This window comes from Lynx rufus, unplaced genomic scaffold, assembly GCF_022079265.1.
Source record: "Lynx rufus isolate CCGP_SWC_20201006 ecotype Redwood Valley unplaced genomic scaffold, mLynRuf1.p SCAF_6, whole genome shotgun sequence".
Taxonomy (NCBI): Eukaryota; Metazoa; Chordata; class Mammalia; order Carnivora; family Felidae; genus Lynx; species Lynx rufus.
The window spans coordinates 16,888,693-16,904,809 of NW_025814878.1; the positions used below are offsets into that span (position 1 = coordinate 16,888,693).

Consider the following 16,117-nt stretch of genomic DNA (forward strand, 5'->3'; position numbering starts at 1 on the left):
TCCTAGGACTTATTTTCTCTCCTTCTGTGATGCCTCCTTGCTCCTGACTATGCCTTGAATTTAGTGTTAACATGTGTTATGCATGGGCGCTGAGATCTCATGTGGACTCTACTGAATGAGAACCACGATGGGAGGGGGGAATGGACAGGGGCTGGAAGAAGCCTTCTCAGGCCAAAGAAGACCCATTGCTGAAACGTTGGGATATACATTTCCTAGATTTTGGGTAGTTTCCTCTTCCTATGTCCTTCAGATTTTAAAGCACAGCAGTGAGCAGCACCAGTACTCCAGGGAGACAAAGATGTGAGGTAGTGTGGGGCCACAGCCAAGGAAAAGACTGGTGCCAGGAGTCCTGCATCAGGTGGAGTAAGGATGTCTTCTCTTACAGAATTTGTTAACTAGAGGGTGACCACAGTCAATATTCCATGATCTTAAAGCTCTGAGCTCTGTTTTACTCAGTCCCCCGTTAAGATTTCCTTATAGTCCTTCTAAACTTAAAAAGCAAAAAAAAAAAAAAAAAAAAAAAAAAAAAAAAAAAAAAAAGATATTTTCATATACTTTAGGGCTATTTTGGTTTTTTAAAGTGAAGAGCGTATGAGTGAGCGAGAAAGAGTAAAAGGAAAAGAAAGGGCTTATAGCATTGTAACTAAAAGTCTCAAACCCTTGATAAGAAAACACTATGTGCTCTGCTACTATTTACTGTTCTCAGAATAGCAAATATAGAAATACTAATATTAACACCACTACTACTACTACTAACAATAATAGAAAATATAGAAATTTTTTACTGTGTACCAGGCATTGTTCCATGGCTTCTACATGTAACTCAGTCCTCACAACTGCCACGTGAGGTCCTTAACCCTATTTTATATCTGGGTAAGTTAGAGCTCAGAAATAAAGTGAAGGGCTCAGAATCCTAACCTAGGAAGTGGCCTTAACTATTAGACATGCTGCTTCCGATATATTGCTTCGAGACAAAACCAAAACTATAACATGCACTTAATCTGTTCACCCACAGACGCATTCTTCATCCAGAAGAAGGCAGTGGAGAGCATGGTGAACTGTACAGACTGCAGCCACACTCCAGCTCTGGTAACAATAAGAATAAGTGGCTTTTCCTTGGGCAAATCATATGCTTTCTAAGCTCATAGAATCTCTAAACTAAGATTAGTTTCCTTATCTGTGTAATAGGTCAGAGAATACCTATCTCAAAAGGTTATTTGAGGAACTAAATAACATAATATTTGAAAAGTCAAAAGAATGGTAGTCATTACACTTCCTGACAATTACTGTTGCATTAGAAACCAAGAAGACTTCTGTGTTGTATTCTGCATAAGCTAATATGGGTCATCTCATTTTTTAGGGGAAATCACCCAACTAGGGTGCAGAGAATGTGTGGGAGGATGAAGATGGAGAGGAGGTGTGCAGAGAAGGAGTTAACAGCCCACCATAAGTGTATAGGGAGATGCTTGTGTCCTAGGCACCTGGGTAAGTGGAGAGAAGTATGGTGGGGGCAGAAGAAGACAGGGAAGGAGTCCAGGATGACTTCTGATGCTCAGCTTAGGAGGACTGAGGGAGGCTGGGAAATGGAGCCACTCAGGGTGGCAGCTCAGTAGGCTCCAGTCTCTGAGGGAAAGCTCCCATATCCCTTGCTTTCTCTACTTTGGCTATCCAAATCTAGGAATAGAACAGGTTCACATGGGGGAGGGAGACGTGTGAGAATGGACAGCAAACGAGAATCAGAGCAAAGCACAGACAGCCTGGCCAGCAGCCGCAGAGGTCCAGGTTCAGCTCTACCGTGCAGACGACTGCAGGGGAGATCTATGTGTTTTATAATTAGCACATGATAAGAGGAATGCTTTCTTCCATTTTGGCACGAGGTTCTGGAATGTACAGTCACAATCCTGGTATGCTATCAAAAGATTTTGTATCCCAAACCTTCTACTATTGTGTCACTGGTATGGCGGCTTGTGGGATAGTCTGGTAGGAAGCAAAAACCAGTACCTTTCTGATAACAATGAAAATCCTTGGATTTATATCCTATGACATGATGTTAGGGGCATTGTTTAGTACTTGGCATAGCTCTGAATACCGAGGGCAGAAGACCAAAGGAAAAAGTCTACTTTGAAAGCTCTCTCAGAACATATCTGAGGGAATTTGCTGGTTAATGCAAATACATGTCCAAACAAGTACTGGTTTACGTAGGGAGTACACAGAGCTGGCAAGCGTCACTTGGCATGAAGAGCGTGAGTAATGCTTCATTTTAATGAGGGATCTTGGGGGTCTATAATGAAGGGTATGTGGTATTTCCCATGTGTCTCTTTGAAATGTGCACTAAATGTACCCACAGTGGAAGAAAAGCCATTGGAAAGTATATATTTCCCGAAACTTCTGGGGCTCTGTAAGATTCAGATAATTAAAAAGAAACTTTTTTAACATTTATTCATTTTTGAGAGACAGAGCATGAGTGGGGGAGGGGCAGAGAGAGAGGGAGACACAGAACCTGAAGTAGGCTCCAGGCTCTGAGCTGTGAGCACAGAGCCCGATGTTGGGCTGGAACCCGCAAACTGTGAGATCATGACCTGAACCAAAGTTGGACACTCAACCGACTGAGCCACCCAGGCGCTCCCAGATTCAGGTAATTTAATTGCATACAAATGAATTCACAGAAATACATTCAGAGATCTCAGAATAAAAATCTTCCCCTCCCAGAGGTAACCATATATGAGTACACCGTAATGAGATTATATATGGGAAGGCTAAGGGGGTTTTTGATTCTTAATGATTTTTGATTTTTAAATGAACGTATCCTTAGAATAATTCATGCTTCACTACACGACTCTTCTGAAAGATAAGAGTCATTTAAATATCAAGTTAATACATATAAAGTAAATATATTTAGTTTTAAGACATAATTTCAGTCACACTTCACCTGTGAGCCCTGATCATCTGGACCTTTTCTATCAGAGAAAATCAATACTTAACACTTTGGGTGGAAACAAAAGATCTAGGAAGTGACTAGGAAAACAAACATTCCCCAGTCTTTGACTAGTCAATGAAATGGCAGATGGAGTGAATGTTATTGCATGTTTGTCCTGGGGTCTATTGTCTGGATGTTCCCTTAGATCCAACCACCAGGTAGGACTTCCTAGAAACAAATTCCCCTTCTGGTCAGATCTGGGGCGTTATGTGGTCATTCATGCAAAGTATGTGAAGCACTGTACTGACCTTTATTTTGTATTTCTGAGTTGGCTGGAGCAAAACGCTCCATGGTTGCCTGGGCCTCCCAAAGCGCTCAGGGATTCTGGAGGGATTAAGTACAGTTCTGGGGTGTTTGGGAGAACTTGTTCAGTCCTTCAGTCTTAAAGGAAAGGATGGTGACCCAGAACTCAGGAAGAGAGTCCCAAGAGGCAGAAATGCTGGCAGGAGGGACCTCTTCTGTGTACACTAATATATCAAAGAGGACTTGGAATTCTAAAGAGAAGTGAGAAATTCTCTGTCTTAAAAGGAATAATTTTGAAACATTAAAACATGATAAGAACTGAAATTAATGTGAAGTAAACTTAACAGGCAACTGTACTGTTATCAGATTAATGTGGCACCACCCACTTGGGACCTATTCGTGCCCCAGAGGCCAAGTGGAGATTTCTTGTGATTTATTTATCCCAATTTGAAAAAACAAAACCCTTCAATGCATGCTATAATCACTAATTGCAAGACAGGTTCTAAACTGACTCGGGAAAATGTCCATTTTCCCTCGTTTCCTCTGAAGTTTAAGGTCACTCCTCTAAAGAGGCCATTTCTTCTGTTCTCATTTGCATTTGCTCACCAACAACAGCAACAACAAAAAAAATCCCAAGCAAAAAGCCCTTAAGCAATAAAATCGCTGTCCAAGAAAAACATTTAGTTTGAAAAAGAGTTGAAAAATGTAGCCTTGGAAGAACCATTGCTTACATGGGATTGTTCAACAAATTCCTGTTGTGTGAGGTTTGGCATATACTTTCTAAAAATATAAGCATCTGGGGAAATGAGACAAAGCCCAGGTCCTGGACCAAATGAGGCACGCAGTGTGAATCTGTTAGTGATTATATCCATAATGAAATATGTGCCCAAATTTAGCAGTGCAAAATCTAATACAATACGAAAGCCCAGCAGGCACTGTCCTTACCATAATATATAGCCAACAGAGAAGGTACATATGGCGGCGAGTCCGCTGTTCCTGCTGGGATACGCATGGTGTGATGTCCTCATCTCGATTAATATAAAGGGCAAAACTGTTGTGTGCTGAAAAAGAACAGAGAACAGGTGACACAGATTCTTATCGCCCCTCAATAGTTGTTTTGTCTCTAGTAGGAGAATGGATAGTGCAGATTCCTAGCAAAAGCACCACAGCAGACAGCAGCTGGGTATGGCTCACCTAAGAGGTAGGAGGGATGGGAAAGCAAGTGGTGCATTGATCACTCCATTGGCATTTTTCTCCTGTGTTTGAATTTTTAAAATTTTATTTTATTATGATTGTTATAGGAAATTTCAATAATATTGAAGGATGTATTAGAACATAAGAAAGGAATAAAAATAACTACTTTAGTGTTTTGGTAGATGTCCTTTTTTGCCCTCTCCTTGTTCATATTATTTATACATAGTTAACATTGTACTGTGCACACAATCTTGTTTTGGACTGTAGCGTGAGAATTTTTGATATGCCACTTTAGAAATCCTCCTAGAATATCAATCTTGACCATAGCTGCTTAAAACTCCATTTTGTGGATATACTAAAATTTATTTGACCCATTCCTGTTCTTGGACATTAAGTAGTATAAGATCTTCAATTTTTCATTTATGAAAAATGTCATGATGAATATCTTTTGTAGAATTCTTTGAATTTCTGAATGTTAAATTATTTTCTTATGGTTAAAGTCTATGAAGATTTTAGGACTGTTGATACATAATGCCAAATTATGTGTGTACCAGCAGCAGGTTAGGAAACGAAGCCAAATTAGCTTCCAGAAAGGATGTACTGGTTTGTAACAGCAGTACATGTATTTAGATATGATGTTTGAAGTCAGACTCCAAAGAAGCTTGGTAGGACCTTCCCATTTGTTGTTTGGATGCAGTGGCCACTCAGATGCTCAGTTTAGTGGGCCAAGATGTGGATGAAATTTGGTAACAAGAAAGGAAAATCAGCTTGTCTGGGTATTGAAATTTGATAGCCAGGTATATAAGGGACAAAGATCTTAGGTAAAATTGGGTTAGGGTATAGATTTGCCTTTCAAAACGGGAGTTTCTCAAGAGTAAGAAGATGGCAGAACTGAGAACTGAACCACCAGTAAGTTTGAATTCTGTTTAGTACCTCCTAAGGGCCATGAAAGAATCTTTGCTCCTCTCTTGCTGTATTGTTTGCATATTCAAAGAAAATGCAGGAAATTGAATGTTATAATTTTCAAAATCTAATAGGTATCATGGCAAAATGGAACCAGGTGGCAGGAAGAGACATGGTGGTGATATCAAAGTGAACATCTTTGAAGCAACATATTGTTTATATTTATAGAGAAAACAGAAATACAGGATTTTAAAAGAAATACTGATAGTAGAAATTCTTTGCTTTAAGTGTCCTCCTCTAGATAGCTGTTCTGACTGACAGTATATAGTAATTAGAGAATAGTATTCCTAGAATGTCGGGTGGGTGATTCCACAGTTGGGTAACTTTATATTTTTTTACTCTCTGCTTCTCTATTGTTGTTTTCAAACAGTATAATTAGCACTGAAGGGAACCATGCAAAATGTACATGTGTGTTGATACAGAGATAGTATGTATTTTAAAGATCTATTTTATTGGTTTTTTTTTCACTATAATCCAGTCACCTCAGATGACATTGGCCTGAAGTTTCACTGATTTGAAACACCAAAACTAGTTTTACAATGGTGCATTCATGTGTAAAATTCAAATGTATAGCTAATAACAAGGCCAAGTCTTGTCAAATCTCACACAGAAAAAAAAATCCCTGCAAATCAAACATTTACACCGAAGATATTGCTGACTCGGATGGCCTGTGTGGGTTATAGAATGGCGACAATATATTATTTTTGACTTGTGAATATTAAAAAGTGTTTAAATTCTACCTCTTCATCCATTGTTCCAAACTGAGTATAAAATCATCCACATTTCTATATTATATAAGTTCAAATAACTAATCTGAGTATTCTTACTTATCTGGTTGTCATTATTTTACCTAGCCTACTTGCTGATTATCAGATGCCACACCTGGAAGGGTTAGGATGTACTCTGATGATGCCAGACAGAAAATCTCTTTGAAAAGTGAAGATCTTTCTAGATCACTTCATTAATGGCATCATCACCGCTAAAAAGGAGCTACTTGTTCCATCAATGACATCATCAATAACAGAAGATCTTTTTGAGGCCAGCTGTGCCTGTGCCAATTGCGCCAGGGGCAAATCTCAGGATAACAACTTATTCAGAATTTTCAGGCACTAAAGAATATATATCTCCCTCTCTAAAAGTCTATAATGCAAATTATATTTACTGTTAAACAGTATATATTAACAAAAGTAAAAGTAGTACAAATATTTATAGCAAATATAGACGTTGCTCTGCGGGTTGGTAAGATTTTATAAACTAAAAAAATGGGAAAAATCTGTAAATGGGCTTGCTGAATCTCTAAGTAACCTTTAGCAGCCCAATTGTTACCCAAAATCTGGGGCAGCCAGAGGGATAATTATTTTAGAACTACAGGTACAAGAAATCCAGTTCTAATCCACTTCATGCAACACTCTGCTTGAATGACTTAAGAACTAGGAAGGAAATATTCAAATATTCAAGTCCATCCAAGACCACTTGCTGTACAAGAATGATAATCCTATGTTTTGTTCACCACGATATTTGTAGGAAAGAGCTTGACATATAGGAGATGCTCAATAAATATTTGTAGGGATAATTTAATCTTTGACACAACATCTTAAATGGGTATTATTAACTTCATTTTGCAGATGAGGTAACAAAGACTCAGAAAAGGTAATTCTCTTGCCCAAGATCACAGAGCTGGAGAAAGGGTTCAAGACCAGTCCTGTCTCCAAATCCTAGGCTCCATTTTCTATATTAGAATTATATTTTTAAAAGATATAGTTATGTAATCTTTGACTCAATAAACCTGTGGGAGTGCATGATTGAAGATCACTTATGTTGTCATTCAACTGGCCAGAACTCTTTTTTAGTTGAGCCTCAAAATAAAGAGGTCTTCACTATAAGGAATATATTTTGCCAAATGTATTCTTTCCTGTGGTATATAAGCATTCTGAATAATAATAATAAAACCAGCTGGCATAAAGTCAGGAATTTTCAGTGGTGTGATGATAAAGATGGCTGGAGGCAGCTCTTTCGTCTTTTGGCCTAGAAGAGGTCAAGGTGCAACTTTCTTGGTTATCCCACTCTGGGTTGATCTGGTACCTGCTGCCTCCACCACGTCTCCGAAACTCCACCTCAACGGGATCAAAGTCACAGACCTTAAGTGCATGAGCCGGGAAGTCGATGCCACGTCTGCCCCAGCTGCCAAGACTGGACCCTGGGTCTGTCACCCAAAAAGGCAATGATGGGATGATGACATCCCAAGGCAACAGGTGACTGGAAGGGTCTAAGAATGACAGTGAAACTGACCATTCTGAATAGACAGACCCAGATTAAGTAGTACCTTCTGCCTCTCCCCCCAGTGTCAAAGGCCCCCAGGGACCAGAGACAGAGAGAAGCAAAAGCCCATCAAGCACAGTGGAAGTATCACTTTTGATGAGATGGCCAACATTGCCTGACAGATGCAGTACCGATCTTTATAGTCAGAGAGCTCTCTAGAGCCAGTAAAGAGAACCTGGGGACTTCTCAGTGTGTGGGATGCAGTGTTGATGGCCATCATTTTCATGACATCATAGATGATACTAACAGTGGTACAGTGGAATGCCCAGCTACTTAAGAAGTACAAAGGAAAATATTTCAATAAAGGATCATTTGACAACTGAAAAAAAAAAGAGTATACTCAGGAATGATCTGTTTCTATTTCTCAAAAACAAATACCTTTTAAAGTTTTCTCAGGTATAGACACACACTGGATAAACAAAGAAAGAGATAAAGTCTGGTTTCCAGCGGTGGCTCTTAAGAATTGTATTGGACTGTTTTTCTATAGTGCATTGTCAACAGAACAATTGCCCGCAGCTGAGTTGCTGAGATTTGACTCCTTCCTCCCTTCCATCCTTCCTTCCTTCCTTCCTTCCTCTTTCTTTCTTTCTTTCTTTGCTTTTTTAAAGCACTATGTAAGATGAAGAGTTGACAGCACAAGAAATAAACCTTTGATCTAATCTATAAACTCTATCCTGGAAAGCACTGCTCTATTATGTAAGTAGTTATCCTATCCCAAGCGCAAGTTTCCATTGCTGCTAATTTTGATGAGACTGTGATCAGAAAATTATGTCCAAAAAGGGAAGTCTAAATCCATCTTGGGTTTTTGCATCCCTTTTGTTTTTTTCAAATGGGGTTCAGATGGGTTCTCTTTATGGAACGGTGATTATCACCATGAACTTTACCCCAAGGTAAAGGTCAGCCTGCAGAAAGGATCCCCCAGGTGTTGTCTATCACCCATGACTTAATTATGATGTGAAGGCGATGGGCTAAGACAAAGGCTTTTGGAGGAGAGGCTCCGAGGAAGAATGTAGTGTAATTAAGTGGAAACTAGCATTTGGACCCTGGGTCCTGATTGTGTCTTACCACACTATAAGACTTCAAGCAGGTTCTTGTACATTTGTGAAGCTCAGTATATATATATATGTATATATTTTGGGGGGTAAAATGAGAAGGTTGCATTAAACTAGTGCACCACAAACTTCAGTCATGATGAGCTAGAATTTTAAGGTTTGCTATATCACATACGAGGGCTCACCGAGGCATTAGGCATAGTAGACACAGTGTCCAAGGCCCATGAAAGTGTTTTAATTTTTTTTACAATCAGAAGAAAAAAATGAACTTTTAGAGTTGAAGATTATATTCATTTTTATGCTAATACAGTCATAAAATGTTATATATATAATATATAAATACATATATACACATATGTACACTATATAAAACATACAATATATATTTATATGTGTAAGTGTATATATATCTGAATAAGTATATATACATACATATATGTATATATAAATAAATGTTGGAAAGGACCCAGAAATGCAAAGTGCCTAGGGCATAAAACAGTAAAAAATCATAATGCAGCCCTGTTACATGCAACCTGATTTTTAAAAAAAAAATATATTTTCTTTGGGAATGCAAGCTGGTGCAGCCACTCTGGAAAACAGTATGGAGGTTCCTCAAGAAACTAAAAATAGAAGTACCCTACAACCCAGCAATTGCACTACTAGGCATTTATCCACGGGATACAGGTTGTGCTGTTTCAAAGGGACACATGCACCCCCATGTTTATAGCAGCACTATCAACAATAGACAAAGTATGGAAAGAGCCCAAACGTCCATCAACAGATGAATGGATAAAGAAGATGTGGTACACACACACACACACACACACACAATGGAATATTACTCAGCAATCAAAAAGAATGAAAGCTTGCCATTTGCAACTATGTGAATGGAACTGGAGGGTATTATGCTGAGTGATATTAATCAGTCAGAGAAAGACAAAAATCATATGACTTCACTCGTATGAGGACTTTAAGAGACAAAACAGATGAACATAAGGGAAGGGAAGCAAAACTAATATAAAAACAGGAAGGGGGCAAAACATAAGAGACTCTTAAATATGGAGAATAGAGGGTTACTGGAGGAGTTGTGGGAGGGGCAATGGGCTAAATGGGTAAGGGGCATTAAGGAATCTACTCCTGAAATCATTGTTGCACTATATGCTAACTAACTTGGAGGTAAATTAAAAAATAAATTAAATTTAAAAAATTAAAAATAATAAATTAAGACAAAAATGGGTGATGGGCATTAAGGAGGGCACTTGTGGGATGAGTACTGGGTGTTACATGTAAGTGATGAATCACTAAATTCTACTCCTGAAACCATTATTACACTATATGCCAACTAACTTGGGTTTCAACAAAATTAAAAAATAAAAATAAATTAAAGAAATTTTTAAATAAAAAAATTATTTTCTTATCGAATTCACATTAAAAACTACATGTATTTAAAGGGAAACTTAAGAGACTTATAAACTCTGATGAATAGAATATCACTTTTCATACATAGAAGATAATTACAAAAACAAGTACAATGGAAATTAATTGATATTATTATGTGTTGGCTAGATAGGTTGGTCTGGTTGATGGCTCTTATTCTGAGGCCTTTTCTGTATGTGCTCAGTAGGGAAGTCCGTCGGCATTGGATGGGCATTAAAGACACACTAGTGTGAAACAGAGACTTCTCTAGAGGAAATCAGAGGGATTGAAAGGTAATTGAGAAGAAATTACCTTTTCACTATGCAAGTCAATATTGCTTAACACCAGGTCCCTGCGCCATGTCAATTATCTATCATCAGAGCTACACTCTTGATGCACCGGAACAGATGACCTATGCGTCATAGCGGTACCCTTTTGGAGCTAACTCATTTGCTTTCTGAACAGATGTTCTTTTGCCAGAAGAATGGAGAGAAGATGAGTAGGAAGTGGAGGTACTGATGGAGGAATCTAAGGGTTTTAACAGGATTAAGGAAATGGGCTTACAATGCACAAGAAGTATCTGGACGTGCCACCAGGATAGACATTTTGAGTGTCTGTGATGGCAATCAGTAGCCTACAAACTCCAGGGAAGTCTTAGAATAAACTTTATTGTGGGATAAATAGAAGGATGTAAACTATGCTGTGTGATGGCATGAATTCAGGCAAGCAGAATGAATGAATTAGGGAATGGCTCAGGATTATTTTAGAGCTCTGGAATCTAGAATTGCCATCTGAGTGTACAATACAAAATACAATACAAAAAACAATAGACAAGATCTGAAGAGTATGTTCAACTGCCATTTCTCTGGTCTTTCCCCTTCTCTCCAATATGCATATATATATATATATATAATTTTTTAATTAAAAATTTTTAATGTTTATTTATTTTTGAGAGAGAGAGAGACAGAGACAGAGAATGAGTGGGGGAGGGGCAGAGAGAGAGGGAGACACAGAATCCAAAGCAAGCTCCAGGCTCTGAGCTGTCAGCGCAGAGCCCGATGCAGGGCTCAAACTCATGAACCATGAGCTCATGACCTAAGCCAAAGTCAGATGCTTAACCGACTGAGCCACCCAAGCGCCCATCTCCAAAATATTTTTTAATAGGACAGTACTGCTCCCATACCATATGAACATCAGACAAAAACTGTTTCCTCCTTGGGGGCAAAATCAGCCTTTGAATATGAGGTACCAGACCAGTCCCTGCTCAGCTGGTAATAAGAGAGCTGGCAATCCCATGTCTGCCCGTGTGCATCTGCAGGACACAGGCAGACCTCTGGGAGTGTTCTCAAAGTAATGTGTACATCACATCACCTGGTGAGCTTGTTAGAAATGAGATTGCTGGGCCTTGCTTCCAGGGTGTCTGGTTTATTGGATGCAGAGTAGAGCCCATGGTGGTTCTTGCCTTCATGTTTGTCAGCATATCTAGAGTTTCTTACATCCCTGTGACCACTTTTGACCACAAATAAAAAGTTGAAGGATGGTTGTATGTGTGTGCATGGGTGTCATCATGCACCTGCATTATCGGGGCGATCCAGGCTGCAGGCAGGGCTAGAGAAATGACCAGACTTTCCTAGCAGGACAGGGCAAGGGAGAGTCCCTTTGGTGTCCTAACAATTTATAGGTATACCATAAATAAAAATCTTCAACTAGAAAACTGATCTAGGATACAGGAAGTTGTACACTCCATATTGTAACTTGAATATTTTTTAGATGTGTTACTTATCTATTTATTGAGAGAGAGAGAGAGAGAGAGAGAGAGAGAATCCCAAGAAGCCTCCCTGTTACTGCATGCAGCCCCACACGGGGCTCAATTTCACGAACTGTGAGATCATGACCTAGGTCGAAATCAAGAGTTGGACGCTTAACCGACTGAGCCACCCAAGGCGCTTCTGTAACTTCAATATTTTGTTTGCTTGCTTTCCACCCCCTCCCCCACTTATATAGAATAAAAGGTGCTATTAAAAGAGAGAAATCTTATTCTGCCATAAAGCAAGAAGGGATTTCCAAGTTTGAAGTGAAGCCCACTGTATTCGCAAAATGTGATCTAAAACATAAGAAAAGGTGACATTAGGGAAGTCTGGCAAAAATCACAAAATGCTGACTGATCCGAACTTTGCAAAGCTTCTGGGCTCTCCAAATAAGTCAAATGTTTGATGAATTCAGGGAGAAGCAGAGCTGGGTGGGGACTTGCACAGAACTGGGTGGGTCTTCCCTTGGGGCGACTGTAAATCCAGAATCAGCGGGGGCTGGGGGGGGGGGTGGGAGGGTGAGGGTGGGGGTGGGGAGGAGGGGAGGATCTGCAATGACATCCCAGGCACCATGGAAACAAAGCCGATACAGGCTCTAAAACACCTAAATTTTTAACTCGGAAAACCTGCCGAGTTTTGTCCTGCAGCCAGAAACGGTCTTTGCTGATTTTACTAATGGGTCAGCTCAAAATGTGCCATCCTCCCTCACTTGCTTCACAGTAGAGCTATTTCAGTGTTTGGAATGATAGGGAACTGCCCGTCTTGACCACTTCTCCACATGTCAGACCGAGCCTCCCGCTCTCGAGGGCCCGGGCGCCGCATTTAGTGTGGCAATGCTTGTACAATAATGGCACAGAATTTCTCTGGAAACTGCCAGAGTGTTTTTGATGGCCCCTCTCTGCTGTGGTATCGGGTACCTGTTCCGGCTGGTCTACACAGGCATCTCAGAATCAGGTTAGAAATGGGACCCAGGGTCAGAAACTCAGACTCAGATGGAACCAGTATTTATCGAGGGCCAGTATGTTCCAGGCACTTCCAAAACTCTTCATGAGGTCAGTACTGAATGTGGGACTCACCCAGTCCTAACATTAGCCCTAACAACCATTAGGATATGGTTTTAATAATTAGACCAAATAAACAAAAGAGTGCCACGCATTAAACCAAGACGTGCAGATCTTTGCAATTAAGAGCAAACGGTGCATCACAGAAATAATTACAGTGGGACAGTGGCACTGTTTTACTGAGTTATTATCTCTGCATTTATAAAGCATTTTAATTTTTTATTTATTGTAATTATTTTCTTTTAGAAAGAAAGAGAGAGAGAGTGTGCAAGTGGGGAAGAGGGGCAGAAGGAGAGAGAAAATCCTAAGCATGCTCTATACTCCGCGTGGAACCCGACCGACACAGGGCTCGATCCCATGACCCTGGAACCATGACTTGAGTCAAAATCAGGAGTCAGATGCTCAACCGACTAAGCCACCCAGGCACCCCTTAAAAAGCATTTTTAACATGACTTGAGGCCAGTTAATATCTCCTGCTGAATCTTCCTAAGGAAGGCATCCACAGGGGCTAAGGGTCTGTGGCACAGTTAGGGAGTTGTACTGTGGACCCAGCAGCCAGTGGGCCACCAAAAAGAATTCTTTTTGTAAATGTGACCCCAGAGATGATCCGTGCTGTAAAAGCAACTTTAAAGGGCCCTATATTCACTTCTTCCATGAACGTTGTACAATTAGTGTTTGTGGTTCTCAGAGAACAACACCTCTCGTGACTGTCCTCCGGCAGTCAAATGATCACAATATGATGAGACACATGCAAACGTGCAGACCTGTGATGGTACAATGGCCGGGTGATCCGATCTGCTCAGGCAGGACATGGGGAAACTCTATGCATCAGGAGACACTTGAACTGGGTCGTTAAGTGTGTCTAGGGCTTCAAGGAGGAAGTTCATTCACAAAGCTAAGAAGTGTGTAAAGGCACAGCATACATCACTGATATGTCTGTCACCACTGCAGGACGTGAAGGAGAAGGAAGAAGTCAGTTTGGACAGGTTAGGTGGGCATAGACCAAATCATGGAGTGCTTTATATGGACTCTGTCCTGTAGGAAGCAGAGATACCTCCAGACGCTCCAACTCCTTCCATGGAGTTTAATATAGAAGTAGGAGAAACATACTGGGGTATTTACAGGAGACAGAGCAAGCCGGCGGCAGGGGAGAGGGTGGATTGGCGAGAGGCACAGCCATAAAACCAACTTGCTCCCTCTACCAACTTGCTCCCCTGCCCTTCTTTCCCTCTACCTGACTTGCCTTTTCTTGTGGAATGGACTTTATTCTCTCCCTGACTTCCTTCTAGGGTTTCCTCAGCCTCTCCCTCTTTGCAGCCCCCTCACCTATGGGCCCCCCTTCCACTCTTGTTTTCTCTTCCACTTTAGCACTAAAGTACTGTGATGCTGAAGACAACAGAGGGACAAGAACAAAAACAAAGCTAGTCTTTAATTTTGGCAAATACGTATTTGACGAGTAAACACATAAACGTGATTTCTGTGTTTTATGTTGCTTCCCCCATTATTAATTTATGTGCATACATACTGAATACACAGCCACAAGAATAGCTTACCATTCACTGAGCTCCTAACATATGCTCAGTTTTATGCTGGACACTGTCCACCAGTATCATATTTTAGTTCCCACAGCAACTCTAAAGCAATAGCTATTTTCATCTTCATTTTATAAGTGAGGAAATGGAAGAAGAGAAGGATTAACTTGTCAGAGGTCATGTACCTCTAGTAAATGGTGCAGCCAGCCTTAGACCTCAGACCTACCTGACTCTAAAACCCGTGCTTTTATGGAGACAGACACACTGTTTCCCATGCTTGATGTCTGTTCGTTCACTCAGCAAATACTAACGGCACTCATGATTCCAGGTTCTTCAAATATATCTCAGGACAGAGCAGAGATTTTCAATCCCCGTAGGTTATCGTTCTTGGGAATGCATTTCAATTAGGCTCATACAAATTTAAAGTCTCTCACCTCAGAAAAGACCAAATTCATTAGGGCTGTATGAGGATTATATGAGATCCTATAGTAAGAAGGGCTTGCATGGTACATGCAAGAAATAATTGAAGTTATTCTGTGAGCTCTCCCACTTAAGATCTCCCATGTTGCCACATAATACTGTCTAAAATTTACTGTGTGCCAGGAATCCTACTAAGTACTTCACATGGACTAAAACTCATTTACATCTCACAATGATCCTTTGAGGCGTATATTGTTGCCAATCATTTTACAAAAACTGAGGCACAGACAAGTAAAGAAAGTTGCTCAAGGTTGCCAACCATAAGGTGGCTTGGACAGTTTGGCTTCGGAGCCACCCTTTGAACCATGGGGCCATGCTGCCTCTGGAGTATCTGGGAAGGCCCAATGATAGAGAAATTGCTAGTGGAAGAACAGATATCGGAGAGGGGTTGGTTTTATGGCTGTGCCTGAGAGAAGGAACCTGCCTCCTCTCAACCCCCATTCACCTTGGTAAGATTCCAGGGGCTGCGGGATGAATGGCTCTACGTTCAGGTTTACAAAGAAGACCATGAGGCCAGACCTTCTGTTCATGCTTGGGGGTAAATCCCATGGGTACTGAGGGCCTCAGCTTGGTAAAGGGGCAGAGGTGAGAATAGCCCCAATCTGCTGACATGGAACAGTACTCTCTTTCTGGGATGCTATTCATGCTACCTTTTTTGTCTTTTCCTTGCTCTACTCTCCTTAAAAATGTTTTGAAGTTTTTTTTTTTTTAATTTTTTAATGTTTATTTATTTCAGAGAAAGAGAGACCGAGTGTGAGCTGGGGAAGGGCAGAGAGAGAGAGGGAGACACAGAATCCAAAGCGGGCTCCAGGCTCTGTGCTGTCAGCACAGAGCCCAACATGGCGCTCGAGCCCACAAACTATGAGATCATGACCTGAGCCGAAGTCAGACGCTTAACCAACTGAGCCACCCAGGCGTCCCAAAAATGTTTTGAAGTTTTGAAAAGCATTCTAGGAGGTGGGTTGAAAAATGGCAGAAGGGAGAGCCATGGGGGATATGGTACAGGTAGGAGGTGAGGAGAGAGAAAACGTAATCAGGGGTTTCCACAGCTGATACAACCTGAAACCCTCTC

At 40.6% G+C, this 16,117-nt stretch overlaps 1 protein-coding gene and 1 long non-coding RNA gene across 11 annotated transcripts in view; one reads left to right on the forward strand and one right to left on the reverse strand.

Moving 5' to 3' along the window:
- LOC124529062 (uncharacterized) overlaps positions 1-1,575 on the forward strand; it is an 84,611-nt gene extending 83,036 nt beyond the window's left edge. Inside the window, exon 3 of the long non-coding RNA XR_006966287.1 lies at positions 1,016-1,575. This is a non-coding gene — a long non-coding RNA (uncharacterized LOC124529062). The remainder of the gene's footprint in view (positions 1-1,015) is intronic.
- Positions 1-16,117, reverse strand: part of AIG1 (androgen induced 1) — a 255,378-nt gene that overhangs the window by 53,849 nt on the left and 185,412 nt on the right. For 6 of the 10 annotated variants that reach the window (XM_047102975.1, XM_047102976.1, XM_047102970.1 and 3 more), the window contains one exon: positions 4,166-4,281. The exons of the other annotated variants lie outside the window; for them this stretch is intronic. In XM_047102975.1, coding sequence (XP_046958931.1) covers positions 4,166-4,281 — 116 coding nt within the window. The remainder of the gene's footprint in view (positions 1-4,165; positions 4,282-16,117) is intronic. 10 annotated transcript variants of the gene reach the window in all.